At 44.4% G+C, this 19270-nt stretch overlaps 1 protein-coding gene across 1 annotated transcript in view; it reads right to left on the bottom strand.

Annotated features, from left to right (window-relative positions):
- Positions 1 to 19270, bottom strand: part of CCDC186 (coiled-coil domain containing 186) — a 1219714-nt gene that overhangs the window by 909624 nt on the left and 290820 nt on the right. Inside the window, exon 4 of the mRNA XM_069611867.1 lies at positions 2915 to 3043. Within this exon, the coding sequence (XP_069467968.1) occupies positions 2915 to 3043 (129 nt within the window). The remainder of the gene's footprint in view (positions 1 to 2914; positions 3044 to 19270) is intronic.

Here is a 19270-nt window from a genome sequence, read left to right on the forward strand (position 1 = left end):
TAATGAATCTACACATATTTTTATTCGGTGTTATTTTTAAATAAATGTACTGGCGTGTGCAACTTAAAGGCCTGTCTCGAATATTCTGCAAATAAATTTATTTTTTTCAAGGACAGATGGTTGATAGTCATGGTCCAATCCCATTCATGTGCCTTTTTGCAGATAATTTTTTTTTATTTATCCAGAATTCTCTTTCCAGTTTGGAGACCAATTTTCTCCTGAAATTACTACAAGTGGTCAATGTACCAAAATCGCCTAATATTGTATTTGTGTCACTTGTCATAATGTTCAGCATCCATAAACTATGTTTAATTTTATAATTAATGGAGACCTAGTTGAAGTCTAATGGCTTCGATGGCAGTACCCTTTCAAGACTATGCCATAATTTCCCCTCGAGAGTCTTTAACCAACTAACTTTTTTTTCATTGTATGCTTTAAGAGCATTAACTATACTGGGGACCATACATAACCAATAATGTTTTAATACCCATCTCCATCGAAAAGCCACCTGTTTTTTGTATAAAACTGTTTTGATTAGCATAAATTTATTGCCAACCTTCTTTTAAATATATTATCTTAGTGTTGCTGTGCAACTTAAAGAACTCAACAGTGCGTCAAAAAAAACGTGTTGTAAATAAATAATTTTTTTTTTGTTGAAAACTTTATTTATTGAATTTTGCAAGAAGTGAAACTGAAAAAACAAGAACCGTTCCCCCCTCCCTTCCCTCCCCAGATCTTGTCCTTTCCGTATCTCCCCCCAAAATGGTGCAATCTTTGGGCATGACCACCAAATATGTTCCGCTGTGCCTACCAGGCCACATCCCCTCCAACATTTCTCCGAAACCGCAGGGAACATCCTATGAAGCCGAGCGGGGGTATAATGCCACCCATACAATATCTTGTACCAAGTTTCTTGTAATTGAGATGCCTTGGCCAATTTAGGGACCTTTCTCCACAGACTCTCCCAATCTGATCTATCAATCTCTTTCCCCAATACCCGTTCCCACTCCCGCATAAAAGGCCACTGGGTGCCTGCATTCGCACTGCTCAAGATCTTGTAAATATTAGAGATTAGGCCCTTCGATCCATCATTAGTGAGGAGAAACCTCTCAAACAGCGTTGGGTCTCGGGTGGCCGCCTTTTTAACCCCTGGATGCATAACCCAATGCCGAATTTGTGCATACCGCAATCTCTCTTTCATGGATGGCGAATTCCCTCCTACATTCTTGAAAAGACAAATTCCCCCTCCCTGAACATATCCGCCAGTTTCCTGCAACCACCTTCCTGCCACTGAATAAATGCCCCTTTCTCCATTCCCGGTGTGAAGTCCCCATTACCAAAAATAGGAGTGAAGCGAGATGGAAATGTAGTTATGCCCCCCAAGCCCGTCAGTTTATCCCAGGTATCCGCCATAAGCTTAGTAATAGCGCTCTCATAGAGCTGCTGGGGCCTGAGCGATTTGGGAAGCCATAGAATTTCTGCTAGGTTGCGATGCGCCACCGCCCTGTCCATCCTCACCAACAGTTTGTCAACCCCTCGTTGCCCAACAGCCATTCCAATAATTAATCTTTTAAAAGCGCTTCACACTAGAGACCAGTCTCTAACGGCGACAGCGGGATTCAAACCTGTGTTGCTCTGTGGGGTCTTGCTTCCAAGATAAACACATTTCCCCTGAGCTATTCTCCCGGGAAACATTGTAGCTAATGACCATCAATTTTCCATACAAAAAATTAACTTGGGATTTCACGCTAATACACAACTTTGATCTTGGTTACATTTATTTGAAGACTATTTGTTTTGGAGTAAATATCCAGCGCGGCCAATGTTCTTTGCAGGCCGATGGGAGTATTATCTAAAATGACAATATCATTGGAATAGCCGAGCCATGTTAGTTTATTAACTTTCGTTTTTGTGGTTGGGTGGAGGAGAGTTCTTAAAGTGTTTTACATGACTATCTCCATCAGACATATAAAGATTGAATAATAGGGTTGCTAAAACGCATTCCCGTTTCAGTCCATTATTAGTCCTTATATACTCTGATAGTTAACCAGTATCATTTAAATGGACTTGCATCTGTTATGACATAGTTGCATAATAAATTACAGTAGGTGCTTCAGCATGTCCCAGGAGTTAAGCTTGATCCATATCCGATCCCCCATTTACAGTATCAAAAGCCACTTTGAAATCAATAAATGGCAATTAGAATTTCTCCTCAGAACCAATTTTTACATCAGAAATTGCAAGGTTCAAATATCATCCAGCTGGATTCAATCCCTGTACAAACAGGGTAACCTCTGCTGCTTGAACATAAAAGGCACACACTGCAAATTGAGGCTCCGCTGGAAATGGTGGAATGATTGAATTTCTTGTGAAATTGATATCCTGCAGGTATACATTTTTAGAAATTAAAATTTTGTTAAAATCGCTGGCCTTTTTTAGAGGATGTCGCTATACAGCACACTGTGGGTTCATATAATAGTTGACTATTTTTACGATTGTTGTGTAGCTAATTGCTTAAGATGTTAGCACAATCAAAGGGATCTTTAGAATTAACAAATGCTTTGTTTTTAGAAAGAAGAGATGCATTAGAAAGGCATGGGGACTAGCATTATATAATTTCTTTCCTACTTAATTCCTTCAACAATTTGAGAGCAGACTAAACCCTGAAGTTGAAATAATATAGGCTTGGCCTGCTGTTGCTCTTCTCTGTACATGCATGCAAAGCTGTAGAACATGTAGGTCCTAGGTAAGTAAGACAAGGAGCAAACAATATTTCTTTCATCACAGACTCACAAAGCCTCCCACATAGAACAAGACACAGCTAAACATGCAACAATGCTCAGTGTAAGAGCAATGTAATAAAGCTGGCTCCATCATAGATTATCTTCAATATTAGAAAATCTCAGCCACTTACCTGGTCCATACGAAAGGCCATCTCCTTGTGCAACTGCTGAATGGCATTTTTAGCTGCTGCATCTTGAGCTACAAATCTATCTTTGGATGCTGCAAGCTCTTTACCAAGGTCTTCAATTCTTTTTTCTAACTGTAAAAAATTAAACACAATAAAATAAAAATTCAGGAAAACTCCCCAAAGAGGAATGTCAGTCTACTGATGCAAAGCTAACAATTTACAAATACAGTTAACCACTGGATAAAACACCTCCTAAACAAGTGCAGTCACTTTATTCATATAGGTTCTATACACCTCTAAAGACCAGGGAAAAAAAGACAAACATTCTCTCTACTGGTTTGCAAAATCACTGTAGAAGGCATTTTTCCACAGATGCAACTTTCAGTCCCAATTAGCATCTTCTCAAACCGCTACACTCTTTGAGACGTAGGTGCTATTAAGTGTCTTACACTAGAACTAGACCAAGTACATGCATACATATATGTAGATAATACATTACTCACCGTAATCGTATTTCTGATGCTTGCATCTGCTTAGATTCACATGCTATGCATAGGCCAACATCTAGTGGAGGCTGCAGAGTATTACAGTTTTTGAAACTCAAAAAGGGACGTCGCCAGGGCATGCCAGTAATACTATCCCTAGTGTGACGTCTACTGTACCCATGGTGCTTCACGATTTGAAGTCCCTCAGATTATTTTGCTTCTGACATGGTTGCATGAAGTGTAGTAGCGCGAGTACAGGTGTAGTAAAGCCGATTACGTATCAGATAGAGCCCAGAAAGCATCCATGAACATTCTACTCCAAGGGGAGTAAGGGCGGACGCTGTGAATCTAAGCAGATACAAGCTCCAGAAATACGATTACGGTGAGTAATGTATCCCTTCTGAGGCTTGTGGAATCTGCTTGGATCATATGCTATGCATAGATTAGCGAGCAGTGTTTGGAGAAGGTGGTGGGCTGTGAGAAGGTACAGCGGCAAATAGATGTTTTAGCACTGCTTGTCCCACCTGGGAAAATGCTTTACAGTGAGTCTCAATGCAGTAGTGCTGAGTAAAAGTGTGGACAGAGCTCCATGTAGCTGCTTTGCAAATGGCGTCTAGCGGGACGTTTGCGATAAAAGCCAAGGTAGCTTCCGTACCCCTGGTGGAGTCAGCTCTAGGTGTGAAATGCAGTGTTTTATTTGATAGAGAGTAACAGAGCTGTATGCATCTGACTATCCACCTGGTGATGGTGTTTTTGGAAATGCGGTCACGTTTCCTGCCTGGAGCTATGGAGACAAACAGTTGGTCTGTTTTCCTTAGCGGTCTTGTCTACGTAGTAAAGGACCGCCCTCCTTACATCTAGTGTATGGAGTCTTTTCTCAGCTGAGCTTGATGGGTTTTGAAAGAAAGCTGGTAGTTAGATGGCCTGGTTGACATGGAACTTTGAAATGAATTTAGGTGAAAATCTAGGGTGCATTAATACCAATTTGTCTTTGTGGATAACAAAGAAGGTGTTTTGCACTGAGAAAGCTTGCAGTTCACTGACTCTCCTTATGGAGGTGGTAGCCACCAGAAAGGTAGTTTTATACAGGAGGCGTTTCAGGCTGGACTTATGCATAGGCTCAAATCAGGGTCCTATGAGGTTTGCAAGTGCTACATTTAGGTCCCACCCTGGCGGCGGGTTTGAAATAGGAGGGTGGAGTCTTTTTAATCCCTCTATGAATGCCTTAATGACCAGGACTTTCCACCAGGACACCTTACTTTGGGAAGTGGTGTACTGGGATTTAAATACTAGCCCCGAGTCTAGTAAGTGAAACATGTAATGAAGAATATGTGATGGAGTAAATTCTATTGGGTTTGTTTGTTTTGACTGGCACCAAATTATAAATCTCTTTCACTTGTTAAAGTAACAGTGTCTAGTGTTTGGTTTACATGCCTCCTTGAGGATTTCCATACACCTTTGATGTAGATTTAAATGGCCAAACTGACTTCAGGAGCCAAGCTGCCAAGTTCATAGACTGAGGTTGCGGGTGTAATGTTGTCCGCCCCATGCTGTGTGAGCATGTTGAATGGGCACAGGAGTTTTGTCGGGTTGCACATCACCAATTTGCGCAGATGTGGATACTAGGGTTGTCTCGCCCACATAGGAGCAACTAGGATTAATGTCACCTGTTCCTTGTGAATTATGTTCACCACTTTGCTTGCTTGAGTTGTGGGAAACGCATGGGCACATTTCTCTGACCAGTTCATCCACAGGGCGTTCCCCTTGGAGTCGTGTTGGGGAAACCTGGGTGCAAAGTCTAGGCATCGTTTGTTTTCTTTTGATATGATGTGACATTTATAACGTGCCCATACACAAGTGTTTCAAGGTGCGAAACAAGTCTAAAGGGGGGGTAGCCTCATCATGTGAAAATGGAATCTACAATATCTTTGTCGAGTTGCCACTCGTGCTCTTCTGGTAGGGGATCTCTGCTTAGTGAGTCAGCTAGAGAATTGAGTACCCCTGGAACATGTTGCAATGTTAGGAACATGACCCGCTTGAGTGCCCACTTCCATATTTTTTGTACTAGCTTTGACAGAACTGGAGAGTGTCTGCCCCCTGCTTGTTTATGCAAAATATTGCAGTGGTGTTGTCCGAGTGTTTCTACTGTCTGATTTGTCATGTGTGCTTGCAAGGCTTGTAATGCCTTGAGCACTGCCAGAAGTTCCAGAAGGTTGATGTGATCCTGGGCTGCGAGTTGAGTCCACAGAACATGCGCTGTGAGATGAAGGTAATGGGCCCCCCGCCTGGTGAGTGATGAGTCTGTTGTAACAACCACTTGCACCGCTGGGTCGTGGAAGGGCTTTCCCTTCAACAGGTTTTCTTTTGTCCACCAGCGTAGAGCTTGTACTACGGTTGGCGAAACGACCACTAGATCGTCCAACTGACCGCTTGCCTGAGACCACCGATTTGCCAACCATTCTTGCATTGGGCACATGCGCAATCTTCAGTGTGGGACCAGGTAAATGCATGATACCATCATCCAGAGCAGGCGCATTTGCTTTGCTTACAGTTATCTGGTGACCGGCTAGATACTGAGGTATTTGCAACAGTATGTTCTGTACTCTTTCTTTCGACAGAAAGACTAGACCCTCTTCTGTTTTTATGACACCTCCCCTGGAACTATATGGTACAAGGCTTGACTTTCTTGTTCATTGAGAAACCCAATTGAAAAAAGAAGGTTGATCGTTCTTTGGGCATTTTGCTTGCAAATTTGGGGGTTTTCCCCTGTGATCAGCCAGTCATCCAGGTAAGGTTACACCAGTATTGACTCCCTGTGTAGATGCGCCGCATCCACCGCCAGTACCTTGGTGAATACCCATGGAGCGGATGCTATGCCTAAGTGCAGCACCCGGAATTGGTAGTGCTGGTTTGCTATTTTGAAGCGCAAGAACCTTCTGGGTGCACTGGGAACATTGAAATATGAAACTATGCTTTCATATCCAAGGTTGCCATGTAGTCCCCTCGCTTTACCAGTGGGATAACTTCCTGTAGCGTTGTCATGCAGAATTTCTGTGGCTTGACACAGGTGTTTGCAGGGCGTAGATCTAAGACAGGGCGCATTGTGAGATCTTTGTTTGGCACAAGGAAGTACATTGAATAAATACCCTTGTTTACCTGGTGCGATGGGACAATTTCTACGGCGTCCTTTAAGAGCAGCGCTTTCACCTCTTCCAGCAGGATACGCTGTTCTTCCTTGGAGGGGTTCATTTGCCTTGGTGGGTGGTTGGCGTGTTGCTGTAATAGTTCTATACAATAACCAGCCGCCACTGTTAAAAGTGCCCACTTGTCCATGGTGACTCCCTCCCATACGTGGGTAAAGTATGAAATGCTGCCTCCTACTGGAGTAACAAGGGAAGGAACCTGTAGCGGGTGGTCATTGCTTGGGTGCGTTGAGCCGCCTCTGGAGGAGTATCTACCCCTGCTGCGAGACCTTCTCTGGCCTCTTGGAAATCCTTATTGCGAGAAATGTTCCTGTGATGAGCCCCAGGATGAGCTTTGACCCTGGTTGCAACCTGATGAACGTTGTGAGTTTTGCCCTCTAAAGCGGCAAAAATTGTAGCCCCCCTCTTTGTCCGGGGGGTTTGTTAGTAAGTTGCCCTAATGACTTTAGGGTATCGTATTAATCTTTCGCAATCTTTAGAGCATCTTCCACCACTTTGCCGAACAACACGTTTGGCTCTATGGGCATATTAAGAAGGGTAGTCTGAGTCGCAAACTTGAACCCAGATTGGTGCAGTCACACGTGGCATTTGATCAACGTGCCCTCTGCTATTATTCTCCCTGCATGGTCTGCTGCATCTAAGTTGTTCTTGAGGATGCAGTTTGCAATTTGTTGACCTTCTGCAATGGAGATTGACAGTTGTGTGTTTTAGGGGCTCTGGGACTGAAGCCATTTGATCGGCCATCTCATCCCACTTGTGACAGTTATAACACGCTATTAAGGTGGTATTATTGGCGATCCTAGCATGGTAAACTGCGAAGAGGCCACCTTTCTTCCAAAAGTATAAAACTTTTTACTCTCCTTATCTGGAGGGGCTTTGGTAGAAGCTAGGAGGTGTTCCTGCTCTCTTTCTAGTGGCTGTAACCACTAAGGAGTCTGGTTTTAACTAGGCCCTGATGTAAAGGGGGTCTGAGGGAGCTGACCGGAAACCACTCAATGCATGAGTTAACTACCTGCGTTAAGTTTGGAGTAACTAGAAAAGGTTGGATTTGCCTCTGTACTGATTGAAGTAGGAGAATTAATTGGGTAGCGGACTTTTTATCTCCCAGTATGTTCTCAGCAAAGTCCTTGTCCACCTGTGACTCCTGTGCATCGATGTTAAAATGTTCTGCCGCTTTTAGGAGCAGGTCATTGTACTGTATTTGATTATCGACTGGTGAATTTGCCAATGGTGTGTCTGAGTGATCTGGCGACAGTACAACGTAGACATCCTCGTTGTCTTAAAATTGGTCAACCTCACCAATGTCCCCTTGGTCTTCCGGGTGAGTGTAAGTTCCAGTGTCTTGGAAGTCTTGCAAGCTGCCCCAAGTTCTGCTGCGAGGTGGGGTTTTGTGAGTTCTGTGCAGGCTCTCTTTGTGGGGGGCTGGGAAAGTGCAGACCCACTTTGAGTAGTAGCTGGCCCTATGTGTTGGGCACCCTAAGGTTTACTAAGACCTCGGGTGGTCATCAAAGAAATTAGCTAGGGAAGACATCCATCTCATGACTATCCATCATCTCTGCTGACCATTGAGATGAACTTGAGATTTCTGGGGGGGCAGGAGGGGTGGGTGTTGGTTATGGTGCGGGGGGGGGTTTATGTCGCATAGCCCCTGAAATGGTGCCCGCGCCCTGGTCATAGTCCCTAAACTAGAGCCCTTTTCCTATGTTTTTGAAGACTTTTGGTTCTTCGATGCCCGACTTTTCAATAGCATGTCTGGGATGTGTTTCTTATTGAGCTCACTCATTTTCGAGCTCTGTGAGTTTTTTGCAGCGGCCTTCAGCATCTTTCCATGTCATTTTCCGGCATGCGTGGGGGCCGTTGACGCGTCTTTCGACGCTCGGTCGTCGGCGTGTGAGGATGAGATTTTTGACACAGCGTCTGAAACAGACATGCCTGTCGGTTTCAGAGGCCTGTCGTGAGGAGACTGCGATGGCCCAGAGGACAGGGAACTGTCGGACCTCCCCCTTGACGCTGTGTGTGGCTTTCCGGTCGGCGTTAAGGTCGACTTTCAGCCGTGGGAAGTGTGTTGTGTGGTGTTCCTTGGTTGTGCTAGTGCTGCCGGGTGTCGTCCCTGTAGCAGAACCGCCGGCCGGCCTGATGGGGTCAGGGGCTTTCACGTGGGCATCCGACAGATCCCGTTCACCCTAGGCGTCACTGTAGAAGATGTCAATGCTGCCGTCACTAGAGGCTCCATCAACGTCCATGGCAGCCTCAGCCTGCATGGCGTGGTAGGCCCAGCACTTTGTTTTGTGGTCCTTAAGTGTTTTGGGCTTGAACAGCTTGCACGATTTGCACTGTCCTTCGCTATGATCCCTTGGGGGACAAGATTGCACACCCAGTGCAAGACTTTCCAAGGGAATTTACGGTTACCGGATGGGAAAAACTTAAAAGGGGTATTGTCCATAGTGTATGGGGAAGGCAGCCTGGTGAAATGACTGGGTGGAGAATGGAATATGCATTCTCAGAGAGACTAAAGAATGAAACTACCCCCCCCCCCCCAACTCTCCCTACTGTGAGGGCAGAGGCCCCATGAGGCTTCCAAGGCCGTATGAGTTGGTGTAGTCGTCGACAAAGTAGTTCGTCCTCGATGATATGATATGATCGATTATTTATAACACACTTAATACCCAGAGGTTTCTAAGCGTGGACCCAGGGATCGAACTTGCGTTGCTCTGTTTCGTCTTGCTTTCAAGGCAAGCCCGTTGCCCCCAAGCTATCCTCCCGATGCTTTTGCCAGAGATCTTGCGGGGGAACGGCTAACTAAGGACATAAAGAATATACTAGATTTAATTTTTATAAGTAAAGGCGAAATCCAGAAGGAAATCTGCTATAGGTGACTGACAAAGATGGCAGAAAAAAACAATCTGATGGACCTTGACGCGTGACGCACCATGGGTACAGTAGACTTCACATTAGGGGTGGTATTACTGGCACGCCCTGTCGAAGTCCCTTTTCGAGTTTTGAAAACAACTAATACTCTGCTGCTTCCACTAGATGTCGGCCTATGCATAGCATGTGATCTAAGACGATTCGACAAGCCTCAGAATTACATATATAGCAGCTGGCAACATCTTGAAATGGAAAACTGTTCAAATTCCCTGACACTCTGGTGTAAAGAGGCCAGCAATTGACATCATATAACTACCGCCCCTTGCAACATTTTGGTGGATCCCTTTTGTACAGCAATGTGTTGCTTCCCAGCTGGGTTGGCGCTCTATAAATACCATACGCATACATAAGTAATGCACTCTTAAAAAGAGAAGTGAAAGTAATGTTTCCATTCTTATACACACTTAACAACTAGGTACCAGAAACTTGCCTGGGGGAAAAAAAGGAATTAGCATCCTAAACCCAAACTCAAATACATGGTTCTTCACCGGTTCCAAACCACTTGCATACACAGAAGTGGAGTCAAAGCTAGCAGGGAGGTGTAGCAGGTAGTTGTGAAACAAGAGAACTGCAGTTAAAGCAATTAATCAGTCCTTGCTGTTCCATTAATCTCCCAGTCTTTTCAAAATTGACTTCAAGAGCTCAGTAGCTAAAAATGGTTTAGGTAAGTGGTGACAGTGTACACCAAGTGTGTCTTCAACCTAAGATGTTGTAAAGAAAAGCTCTTCCAGAATCAGCAACAGAAATTGAACTATATCTTTTCACTACCCTTTAGATCCTGCCTGATATTTCACTATTCCAGCGGGTTGGGAGCACTGAAAGGAGTAACAGCACCTGGATGTCAATATGACAAACGACATAAGCGTAAAAGATATGAAGTAGTGTGTAATGCTTTATTTCGGTTAACATTGAACCATAAAAGCCATGTACAGATTCAATTATCACAAAAATACATGAGATGCAATCTCCATACAAGTTAATAAAAACAAGATTTAAAATACAGCAACAATAATCCTGGCATAGATAATATATGTAGTCAATATCCATCTAGTTATACACACAGTCTGGAGTAAAAATTATAATATTAAAAATGCAATGGTTTAATGGATAGAAGTCTGGTCAGTTCAAAAAACCCAAAAAATATCTATAGAGGTACAAACCCTATTAAAACTGGCAGTGTTATATTAAAATGGCCCCATTTACATGTTGGCGATATCTCCAGGCTTTCACAAAGTAGCTTGAGACTGCAAATACCCTATAAAGGGAATTTTTCAAAAATCAAGTGCTAAGCACAGTATCAATACAGTTTAATTTAAAAAGGAGGTAACAGCCATTTCTGTCTGAGATTCCTCAGGCCACACACCGTCCCTGCTGACCATTTCTTTGTAAATTAGCTTAAATGGAGAGATCCAAAGTGTAGTTTTATATACAGGAATCTCTCCACTGGTCCTGTTATCCAGCGAAGATATTGTTGTAAGCCAAGGGTAGGTTTGCTGCGCAGAGATGTTTGAAAACGTGTTTTTGATTCATTACTGCACAATGAGTCCAGCAATGCCCATTACCAATAAGCAGTCTATAACGTCTGCAAATTGTCTTCAACCAAAATTTCCAGAGTGAACCATAAAAGACTAAGCCAAATCTTCAATATCACCGACACATGTTTTAACCACACCATGGTGTTAAAGGATTGTTTATTAAGACATCCTTATTGCCCTCCTATACACCTCCAGTTCAGGAAGTGTCCATAGTTTCCCCAGAACAATACTGGCTTTGATTGGCCATGGTAAACAATGCATGTTTGTCCCAGCTCCAGGTTGACAAACCATACTCGGGGTGCCACCTGATCTTTTCAAGAATTTATTTTTGCTAACCTTGAGTGTGGTGGTGCCATGGCACCCCCAAGAGTTCTGCAGCATACAATGTGGCTGAAAGGGCCTGCCCCCTGTAGACGTCCGTTGTAGCTTCAATGGCATTATAACCACATTTATGGGAGAAGCCTAGCAGAACACCAGCACGTCAGTTCATTGTTAAGTTACTTTTTTGAGCTAAGAGTTCCAGGATCCAGTTTGTTAAAACTGATAATCAAGTAGTCATAAAAGTCTACATTTTCAATCTGGACACCAAATTCAATATCTAAAGAGAAGTAGTTTCTTGGAACAAGACATTTTCATTTTTGAAGCACTAATAATTAGCATTTTCTCCCTATATAAAGATACAAAATCATTTAAGGTTGTTTTTAGGGCTTGGGGAGATGTGGACAATAAAACTGCATTATCCGCAAATTGCAAAATGTTAATGTGTTCATCTCCAATCAAAGGGGTGTTGTAATCATCGTCCACCCCACCCCCAGGGGCCAATACGCATCCCTGTCTCACCCCTTTTGTAACACAGACCGTTTCTGTTAATGTGCCCCGATGTCCTATCTAACTGTAGCAGAATTAAGGGGGTACAAAGATTTAAGGCAAGTGACTAGCCGAATCATATAAAATGCCCCATAAAAATTAGCATTCAACATTGTCGAATATAGCCTTTAATTCAATGAATACCATATAAAGAGGCATGGCCCTTTCGTCAACATATTTTTGAACAAGCAGTGATAATCGAAAGGCTTGTTCAACAGTTCCCAGACCTCCACAGAAGACCTCCACAGAAGCCTGATTGTGTGTGAGAAATAAGTTTAAGATCATCAATAAGTAGGAGGTGCCGATATTCCCACACAGTCTAACAATGAGATGGGTCTATAATTTGATGGGTCATTCCTGTCTGCTCTTTTTATCATTTTTATATTGGCACTATCGTAAACAACCACCATGAGTTTGGTGGCTTATGAAATGTATTCACCAAATGTAAGAATATTAGTAAAATAGGGACCCAAAAGGAGGGTCCTGCTTTCAAGAGATCAATTAGAATGCCATTGGGCCCTGACGCCTTACTAATGTTTTGTGCAGTAACCGCTAAAAGCACCTCTTCTGACAAAAATAACAAGGGTGGATAACAGACATTTCTCGGATCCTCCCAGACAGCTTGTGTATGATTGCAAGGCAAAGTCTGACTTGTATAGTTGCTCAAAATGGTCATGCCATACAAACGCAGCAATAGTCATAATGGGACTAAGATTTGCGTGACAATCTCCCAGAACCTCCTTTAGTCATGTTCTTGGGCAGTTTTCTTTAAGCTTTCCAATCTATTTTCACTTTCTGCATCTTTTTTTCTTGATTATGGCCTTGTAATTAATCCTCATTTGCTTTAACATAGTCCCTTTATCACTTATCAGATTTAATAACTGATAAGAGATTACTCTTTGCTATTATACATTCCTTACCGAACCAATGGTGGCATTTTCTCCTCATATGGCCCTTGGGCTGGATTATAGGTTTGGTGAAGTAGGGACGCATAATACATACAAGCGCCCATAAAAACTAAACTCATCTGGTTCATATAAAGTGGTTTCATTAACAAATGACAATTAAATAAAATTAACTGCCCCAAAGATCCCACTCCTCAGTTCATTATTGAATGGATCTTATTTTATATTACAACCATTATTTGAGCTAGTTACATCTGGGGCATAAATTGCAGTTGGTCTATTCTCGATTTCATAATTCATTGCAATTACAAGATTTTGATTACTTTATAAGTATTCCATGGCATGTAAAGTTTTGAATAAATCCCCAAAAGAAACACTTATTAAGAAATATTCTATCAGATTAGCTGCATTCACTGCCCTAAACGTCAACTATATACACACTTTCTGGTCCAAAGCAGAATCCTCTCTGAAGACATCAAGAGAATAAAGTTAACAAAAAGGTATGATGTGTTGCCCATGTAGCCTCCCTAACAATTCCAATGTTTGGTATTGTAATCAAGTCCCCTGCCAGTCACTGAGGGACGGGGTTGTGCCGAGGGCTGTGTGCCAGCACCGTGACGTCATGCTGGGCACAGGCAAGGTATACAGGGGATTCCCTGGACCAATCCATAATGCCCCAGCTATGTGGCAGACAGTCACAGTGAATCTGCTCATGCTGGGTTGGTATTTTAAAAGAAGGCCCCAGAAGTAATAAGCTATTAATAGGTTTGCCAGTCAGCCCGCTAGACCTTGGAGTGACAGGATGCTTAATCGAAGAGTCAATACATGGTTTGGCAAAACGGAAAAAAGCAGCAGCACATTGAAACTCTTGTGTGTGGGCCATCGGGTTTGTTGCACACTGGTCTGTTTCAAAATGGCAGATGGGGTCTATGAGCTTCATTCATGTCACAGAGTAATGCCACATGACCAGATTGCTATAAGGTGTGCTAAAACAGGAAAGTCAAATAGACCACCCACAATCATCAATTTTACTAGTGCACTGGCTCACAACAAAGTGGCACACAGGAAAAGGGGTTGAGCTCGATACAAATCACAAACCCTCCAGCTTCAGTTTTGGGAACTGGAGTTGTCGATTGAAGCTTGAAGAATATGCTATGGGTAGGCTGCGGGGGAGGTGTCATGAGGAAGGTGGAAGAACTGACTTAGAAGAAAGCAGGACGGCTGGAGACAGAACAGAGGGGAGAGAACACCAGAAGGTTAGTTGTAGGCAACAACAAGGCAAGTGTAGCAGAGTTGTGTGAAGGTTGGGAAGAATTATCAAAGTGGCTGAACATTAGAAAGGATGAGACTAATAGCTATTACAAAAAGGTTTGGAGGAATTACAGGTAGAATTTGGAAAAAAGAAGGGAAAGGGGGTAAAGAGGAGTGACGAGGAGGAGGATGGGAGAGGTTAGAGGATGGTGGTCAGAACAAAGAGGATTATGATCAAAGAGCATCAAGTTAAGGATGTGAAGAGGAGCAACATGCCAGATTAATGAGGAGAGTAGAAAGAGTCCTCTCCCCTTAGGAACGAGAGTGGTGCAAATCGTCAAGGTGAAAAGGTCAGTGTTTCAAGGGACAGGATTCGAAGTTGCAAGAATAAAGTGAAGGAAAGATAGGAGAGGAATACAGTTGTGGAGGGAGGGCCAGTATGGCTTGAAAAGGATGATCGAAGGAAGGAAGCGAGGAAAAGAAAAACAAAAACACATTAGGAACAAGATCATTGCAGGGCAGTGAGTGGGTAGAAGTGGTTGGGAGTTTCAGGGGCAGGACCAGCACCCTTGGAAAGGGGAGGAGCTAAGAAAACAACGTAGAGAAAGTGTGGTTATCCATCCACTAGTGGACCCAATGACGATTAGTCAGCCTGCCCAAACGCCCAGCTCTGCACTGTTGGAGGCCTAGCGGGCAGGTGCATGTGGGCCAAGAGGACCTCGATACAGGTTATACACTTCAACTCAAATTACTGCACTTGGTAGAACCAGGCAAAAGTGTTGGGGACTGTGATATAGCCGAGAAAAGACACACGCGATGGAATGGTCAAATCACCAACAGGATCTAAGGGAAGATCGAGAACACAATGGTATTTCTCCCAAAAAAGGTGCCAGGGCTAATACAACACAAAGTAGTGTTTCTTTAAGTTATTCACACCTCCAAAAGGCGAAGATCCAAAATGAAATCGTGTTAAACTAAAGTCTTTGTCCCTACTGAGGCACTGTAAGCACTTTACTTAACATCAATGTTCAATACATTTGCCAACTGAAAGTTTCAGAAACCTAGTCTTGAAAAGTTCTTTCCCTCCTGGCTACCCGATGCTAACACAAATGACCCAAGTGTTGCCCAACTCAAATGTTCATAAACCTAGGATCAAACATCCGAAGAGTCCATCATAGCAAATCAAAAGTATTCCCTTGGATTGGTTAAATCAGCGTGCATTCTCATTCAGGCCTTCCCCCGCCCCTCCTCTCCAATAGTTATAGTGTCCTTTCATCGACACCTGTCTTTACGATGGGTGTTTCGTCGCAGCATTCTAGGCGAAAACTTCTTTTTGCACTTTGTTGGTGTTGGGAAAGGGCATATAAAGGGTTGGGGGGAGGAGTCGGAAATAAAACAAAATGGGTAAATGACAGGGGGCTTGAAGGGAACCCCATGCCCCCCAAAAAATAGTTTTAAAAAATTTATTTTCACCAGAAATTCCACAACAAAATACCAGTCGATGAAATGACAGAATCATCAAATTACATGATATGGCATTAATAAACACATATATACACAAGTGTTTCAAGGCGTGACGAGGCAAGGAAGGGGGATCAGAGGGAAGACAGATAACGATCTTACTAGGCCAGGTGACATTGAGATCGCGCAAGTGTAGGGGAGGGGGATAAGGAAAAGTGCGGGGGGAGAGGGGAAAGGGGCAGAAAATAAATATATAAGAAAAGGTACAAAGTCGGCCAGTTTGTGGCAAGTGCAAGGGTAAGTGCAGACATCAAGTGCAAGTGCTGGTAGTGTGACTGTAGGGCTACAGAAAACAGTCCCCAAATGTGGGTTGCCAGTAGGGCAGTGCAGGTGTGCAACTGGCGGGAGAGGAGACCTGGGCCTGAGATCAGAGGTTAGCCAGGTGACCAGTGCAGTTACAGTCAGGAGTTCAGCAGGGGAGAGAGAAGGAGAGAAAACAGAAGCAACAAGGAAGGTCTTGAGGTGCTTCCGGAACTGGAGATGGTTCTCCTCCAGTTTCAGGGAGGCAGGGAGGCTGTTCCAGAGGGAGGTCCCAGCCAAACAGAGATCTACCACCAACCTGTTGCTTGGAGAAGCGACTGACCCTGAGGGAGTTGGAGGCAGATGGGTGAAGAGCTTGAGAAGGAAGATATTTAGGAAGAGAGTTGAAGGTATTGAGGTCCCAGGCCCCAGAAGGCCTTGTGGACAATGCAGAGGGTTTTGAACGTAATCCTCGCAGCCATTGGGAGCCAGTGCAGAGATTTCAGTCCTGGAGAGAAACAATCCCTGGGCTTGAGGCCAAGGGCAAGTCTCACAGTCCTGTTCTGGATGAGTTGCAGAGGGTGGAGAGTAGAAGCAGGCAGCAGGCAGTTTCCAGCCTAGAGAGAACCAGAGCTCTGGAGATTGTGAGCTTCTGAAGGAAGGAGAGGAAAGGAAGATTCTCAAATACTCTAAGGATTCAGGTTTCACAAGTTTCTTTGCTCAGACTTCTCCTCAGCCTTGCACCGTTCACCTCTCGGCTCTCCTCTGGGATTCTCAAAAATAGTCATTCTCCCCCCACCCCCACAACCGCAAGAAATATATTCTCAGACCATGGGTATGTCAGTATTCCTAGCAAGTCTCTGCCAGAACCTGGATTCTCAGTGTTCACATCAGCCATCTCACATACTTTAGATTCTGGCTGCATGGGCATTCACCCCCCACCATTGATTCAGGGTGCTTTTCAGGCAGCCAATATTTCTTTACCCTCTCTCCCAGGGGTAAAGCTCCTCAGACATAGGCCCACTCCACAGGTGCTCCCATGGGTTTGAATTCTCTTCAAGAACCATTCACCAGACCCTCTACACAAACTGTCACTGCCTATGGTTCAAGCTCTTGCTATTCTGTGAGCATACAATCCACTTCGCGGCTTTCAGAATACTCTCTAATCTCCTCTTAATATTGGGGTTCCTCCATCCCTTTAAGCGCCCAGGCTTGGTAGGGCTTTGTCAACATGTGCCGGGATTGGGTAAAAAGATTCCTGGTCTCCAATAGGTTTGTGGTGCTGGACTTCAGCTTTGATACCATCTCAAAAGCTCAAATTCTTCGGGCAGTCCTAGATGCTTCCTATCGGAAAGTCCCGCCACTCGAAGTGAGGGCTCCACACATTCAGCAAAAGGATCTGAAAAAGGCTGTCCATTTTGAACTTGTCCTTCCTGAGCAACTTGTTCAAGTATCTCCAGTCCAAAATGGGTCTCAATCGTCTGTCCTTCTTGGGGATCAAAAAGTAAGGCGAGTACCACCCCTTGTTCCTCTCAGTCACAGGTACTGGTTCTATAGCACCTTTCTCTAGCAGACTCGGAATTTCCTGTTGGAGGACCTGATCCAAAGTTTTGCAAGAGCAGTTCCCTGGTGGATGATCCAGAGGCCTTCATAGAAACAGGAGGCATTAACCCTGGGCTACCGTTTGCAATGCCCAAGCTTCATAAGAAATGCTCTGCCATTCTTCCAGATGTTGAGTCTGCCTCCCAACTGGGATCCTGTGGATTAAGGCCGCAGAGAGACAAAGGTAGCTGAAGCAGCAACTGAGGGTAAAGAAGCCGTTGCTTTGGGGGCACTTAGCATGTCTTCGTCATCCACCACGAGGGAATTTCTTCTGACCTCTTTGACTGGCCAGTTCCTTTGCTCTTCCAAATGGGGAGTGATAGCGAAAGGACCTACCCTTCCAAACGGGTGCAGTGGGGTGTAAAGGTTATGGTTGTCTGATGGCGCCACTGACTGACTTGGCCACTACTATGGAGGTCTGCAATTCCTCTAGGCTTTCATCGGCCTTGTTGCTACAGAGTTGTGTGCCATCAAAGGGCATGTTAAGTAGCCTGGTCTTCCCAGACCACCTCAACCATGCAAACCTGTGCATTACTGGGCTAGCCGCCATGGCTCTACTAAAACTATTGGCAGAGTCCAAACCTGATTGAAGGGATTTTCACATTGCGTCCTTTCCACATTTCACTATATTCAGGAAACCCTTGCTATTCTCTCCTTCAGGGATATGCTCAGCTGCCATTGCAATACAGTCTTACAAGATGTGGGTGAATTTGAGCAGAGCGCAAGTGACGTTGATAGACTACTGGCTGAAACAAACTCTTGCTAGTGCGTCAAAGCACTTGTCCTCCCCATCTGGAGGGATGGTAGGGTAAGCCGCTTGTCTAGACATGGATTAGGCCACCTGCACCTACACCTCAAGGTTATCCCAGGTAAGGTGCCTTGAGAGGTATTCTGGGTCAACGCTAGAAAGCTTGTACTTCTTGGTCAAAGTTTTAGTGACCGCAGGGCTGGTGTCAGGATACTCCTAATTCACCATGACCCTTTTTTGTAGTGCTGTATGATATGGTAAAATAGGGTCTTTTTGTGGACCCTTGTCTAGAATGGCCATTAGGTCATCCTGTTCATAGGCAGTAGCTAGCCTCCCCCAACGGAGGAATTCAGTCACTATTCATTAGTTCTATGACGCCTCAGCATGCTCAGACGGGTCATATGTGACAAAATCAATTTCAGGGGAAGTGTCCAGGCCACTTGCACTCTGAAGATTCTCATATAGGTTTTCCATCCTGATCTCTCACACACTAGAGCCTCAGGGACATTAGGTGTTCCATATTCCAGGCCAAAGGGTGGAGTGTCCTGGTCTGAGGGTTCAACTTCCTCAAAAATAGCAGAAAGGGACTTCTAAAAGTTCTTTTTAGGCAAAGGCTTAAAAGTTTTCTCAAACTCCTTCAAGGACGTCGATGACTTTGGCAACCTTGACTTCGAAGGCGATGTCCTCTCCGAGATCGAACCATGACTCGACTGAGTCTTCGAGGGTAGAGCAACAGGCCTCTCCTCGAATCTAGGCCTCTTGTAGGGTTGACTGCTTTTGGCCTAGGTTAGAGGTCGCGCAAGCTTTAGCCTGCTTGGAGTCCTTATCAGCCTTGGCAGGCTTCACACAGTTGTGACCCTTCATCTTTTACTTCGAAGGGGCTGCGGCCGCCATTTAGAAGATTTTCATCATTTGGAGATGGAATGCCTCCCATACAGCCTTCGAAGCTGACCTACCTGCGGCATGTGACGTTGTGGTCAGGAGAGAGTTGGACAAGGAAAACGATTGAGACCTAGCATGCCTTTTCTTTGATCTTTTTCTCGAGGAGTGGCAGGAACCGTTCCGAGATCGAGA

The sequence above is a fragment of the Ambystoma mexicanum genome, chromosome 8, assembly GCF_040938575.1.
Source record: "Ambystoma mexicanum isolate Mex_15411 chromosome 8, UKY_AmexF1_1, whole genome shotgun sequence".
In the NCBI taxonomy this organism is placed as follows: Eukaryota; Metazoa; Chordata; class Amphibia; order Caudata; family Ambystomatidae; genus Ambystoma; species Ambystoma mexicanum.